The sequence below is a fragment of the Mastomys coucha genome, unplaced genomic scaffold (assembly GCF_008632895.1).
Source record: "Mastomys coucha isolate ucsf_1 unplaced genomic scaffold, UCSF_Mcou_1 pScaffold5, whole genome shotgun sequence".
Classification (NCBI taxonomy): domain Eukaryota; kingdom Metazoa; phylum Chordata; class Mammalia; order Rodentia; family Muridae; genus Mastomys; species Mastomys coucha.
This window is the reverse complement of record NW_022196911.1, coordinates 65433753-65437504: the sequence shown is the minus strand read 5'-3', so window position 1 is coordinate 65437504 and position 3752 is coordinate 65433753. Positions and strand designations below refer to the sequence as shown.

The following is a 3752-nucleotide window of genomic DNA, read 5'->3' as shown; positions in this document are numbered from 1 at the left end:
TCCACTCCGTGCCAGCACGCGGCAGGGCTCTTTGCACACAGAGTGGCACTCTGCCTCACAGGGACCCAGTGGGCAGGCACTGTTGTTACCCAATATTGCACATGCCTAAGCTGAGGCTGAGGGGGTAAGGTGATGTGACTGTGTAACCCAGCACAGTAACAGGTGACACGGCCAGCAGCTATCTGACCATGGGTCCTCCATGTCCCCACCACTGCTCTCATCTATTATCAAGTAACAGTCCCTTGTGCTCCTTTATGCTTGTCCTCGCGGTGGCCCTCGCTGCCGTGCTTTCGGGCCCTCTGCATCAATCACTGCCCGGGTTCTCTTCTCCACCCCGCCCACACATCCCTTGGTTCCTCTCTTCCCTGCAACCCACTTTGGGATCCAATCACGGAAACAACCACCAGCAGCAGGAGGCTGAGGCCCAGGGAGAACAGGAGGAGGTGGGTCCAAGAGAGGATATTCCACAGCGAGAACTGGGGAGGAGCTGCTGAAAGAGAAGGTGATGTCACTACTCGGGATCCAGACTGAAAGGGGCAGAAGGGGAAGAACAGGGCTACAGAAGGTGGCGCAACGAAAGCTTGTCACTGCAAGGGTACGGGCAAAGCTAGAAAATTATGGTGCTCCAGGCGTCCAGGCATTTGACACCTGTAAAGCATTGGAAATCTGAAGTCTGTTGGGCCTCTGACAGATGGGAGGATGTATTTAACACCCAATCAGCAACGAGCACATGGTAAGGTCTTATAATCAGAGCGGGTAGGGGAGAAACTGGGAGAACCCAGATAGGGCCGACAGTTTCCTAAGAGATTAACGCATGCCTGCAGGATCAAATAAATGAGCTCCCCTCCAACCCAGCTACCTGCATTGCACACTTCTTGTCCCCCTACAGAGCACAGGAAGATGAATCCCTGAGGTCTTCGTTGACCCTGTCTTCCTGAGGACCTTATATCCTCTTCACAACAGGCCCTAGGTCCTGAGTCCAGCATCCACCAGACTCAAGCACCCAGCTCTGCCCAGGGCAGACACACACACACAGACTGTGGACAAGGGAAGAAGCTGGAACAGGAGTGTCTGCTCTGCTCTCACCTTTACCAGGCTCTTGGGTTTTCTCCTCGCTCCTCAAGTTCTGGAAGTTTTCATATATCATTGTCACGCTTGAACAAACACAGGCCTCTTGGGGCTGTCTGAACTGAAGCCGAGAGACTGTGATCCAGACCAACACAGAGCTGGGCCCAAGGAGAGTGCTAGAAGCGGGGTGGAGCTGAGGTAAAACCTGGAACTGAGGTCAGATATGTCAGGTTAGAGCAGGAATGAGAAGGCCTGGAGAGGGCTGGAGGGATTGCTCAGTGGTTAAGAACACCTGTTGCTCTGTCAGAGGACCCGAGTTCAGTTTCCAGTATCTACCCGGTGGCTCACAACCATCCATAACTCTATTTCCAAGAAATCCAATACCCTCTTCTTACCTCTGTGGACAACAGGCACACACGAGTACACATGTACACGCAGACAAAACTCTCACACACATTAAATAAATAAGTTATTACAATTGAAAAATAAAAGAAGTGTAGATTTAGGTTGGTGGTAGAGCGAGCACTTGCCTAGCAAGAAGAACCCGGGTTCAGTCGTCAGCTCCAGAGGGAAAAAAGGAAGGAAGGAAGGAAAGAAGGGAGGGAGGGAGGAGGAAAGGAAGGAAGGAAGAAAGGAGGGGGAAAGAAAAAGAAAAAGAAAGCAAATTGAATTTTTTTTGTTTTTGTTGTTTTTGTTTTTGTTTTTGAGCCAGGGTTTCTCTGTGTCCTGGAACTCACTCTGTAGACCAGACTGGCCTCAAACTCAGAAATCTGACTGTCTCTGACTCCCAAGTGCTGTGCTGGGATTAAAAGTGTGCGCCACCACTACCTGGCAAGCAAATTGAAAATTCTTAAAGGGGGCTAGCATGCAATTGAATTAGAAATGGGGTCAGGATTGGGCGTAGTACCATGGTCCAGTTGAGTTTATAATTTGGAGGTCATATCAAAAGCTGGACTTATTGCTATTGCTAGGTCTACCGTGGGCCAGGTCTTGAGACTGTGCCCTTCCTGGGACTGACACCTACACTCAGGAGCCAGGGGAGGAACTGGGCCCGAGCTTGTGGTGAATCTGAAAGCAGAACAGGGTTCAATTCGATTTTTGATCAGGGTTGATTTGAACGCCCAAACTGGATTTGGGGCTAAAACTGAGATTTGAGTAGGGCTGGGCTTCCGGAGGATGGTTATCTGCAACAAAGCCCCAGCTGGAGCTGCATCTGGGTCTTTGTCTCCCTTGGGATCGAGGCATCCAGATATCCAATCTAGAGTTCAGCCAAGGGAAATGAAATCTCACACTCTCCTCTTGTATCTCTTTCCCCTTAAGGTCATCAAAGCCCAAAGTCCTCCCTCTCTGTGAAGCCTCTTACACATTCCCTGCCCCACTGGTCTCCCTGGCAACCCTGGCCCAGTTACCTGTGTGAAGTCTTGGCTTCCCTGTGCAGCTTTGAGCAGAGTCGAGAACTCAGTCAGGGCGGAGAACTATATCCTGGAGGGTTGGTGTGGGAGGGACCAAGCAGATGCAACTGGTACACATGACTGAGTCTTGCTGGTTTTTGTCCCAGTGGTCTATATTTTGGGACATCCGATTTCAACTCTTAACAGTAAATAATACTGAGTGGATGGTAATTGGTACACATGAAGAAGTTGTGGGGTGGAGTTGGGTTTGGGACTAAGTTTGCACTTGTCCTTGAGGGTATGCTTTCTCCTATTCCGCTTTCTGGAAGCTCTCATGACTTCCTCAATTTTAGAGTGTTGGGGTGAAGGGTTCACCAGAAAGAACAGTTTACTGTTTTATCTTACGCCCAACATCTTCATTTATTTCCTGCCTATATATTTCCAAGAATCGTTCATATCTCACCATTAGCCCTCAAGCGCATTCCTATCACGAGTCTACAGCATCTAACTATGACTACCCATTAGCTAGCGAGGCTTCCTTCACTCTATTTCAGATAAAAATCATGAATTGGCAAGTCAAGAGCCTGTGCCCTAGCTCGGGTTCATGTTTCTGGGTTCTAGAGGGCTGACTTATGCCTTGGGGTGCTCAGATTGGAGGGGATTGCTGCTCTGGGATTTGATTGCTAATGGCCTGGCACCCATGGGCTTGTGTAATCCTGAGCTCCTAGAAGCAACTGCAGGGGTGAGTGCCAGCTACTGTCACTGATCTCAAGCCTCAGATGTGGAGACCCTTGGCCTGTAGGGCTGAGCAGCTCCACGTAACTCTTCCCGTGTCCCTGGCTTGCAAGCAGCCCCTTACCTTGGTATTTCACAAAATTGCAAGCCTTGGTATTGCAGCCTTTCCTGCAATGAGGTGCCCTTTTGTTACCTGTGCCACCTCTGCCTCCTGCCACCCTTGCCTGGCCACTCTTTGGGATCACTTAACTGTCCTCTTGCCCCTGCTGTGGCACTGTCTCCCCCTCACGTTGCCAGCACAGCCTGCTTTACTGTCGATGAATATCGAGAGCAATCAAAAGAAAAGGACGTTGGGTGAAACCTTTAGCTGGGCCTAAGTTTGCAACATCAGGGGCTTCCCATTAGGGTTTCCTCTCCATAACTAGAAGAGTGAGCCAAACAGCCTGTTTCTTTAGCTAGAAAGCGGGCATAGCAAAGGCATTTTTGCCAATCACATTTTCCTTATTGCCAGCAGCAGGCTGTGTGTGCACCAATCATATGCTGTCTTCTGAGCCAGCT

The 3752-nt window shown here is 50.0% G+C and overlaps 1 protein-coding gene across 1 annotated transcript in view; it reads right to left on the bottom strand.

Moving 5' to 3' along the window:
- LOC116078684 (C-type lectin domain family 10 member A-like) overlaps nucleotides 1–2713 on the bottom strand; it is a 4596-nt gene extending 1883 nt beyond the window's left edge. Inside the window, exons 1-4 of the mRNA XM_031354031.1 lie at nucleotides 2478–2713; nucleotides 1087–1279; nucleotides 313–490; nucleotides 90–138 (exon numbers count right to left, since the gene is read on the bottom strand). Coding sequence (XP_031209891.1) covers nucleotides 90–138; nucleotides 313–490; nucleotides 1087–1147 — 288 coding nt within the window. The 5' untranslated portion in view covers nucleotides 1148–1279; nucleotides 2478–2713. The remainder of the gene's footprint in view (nucleotides 1–89; nucleotides 139–312; nucleotides 491–1086; nucleotides 1280–2477) is intronic.
- Between the last annotated feature and the right edge of the window lie 1039 nt (nucleotides 2714–3752).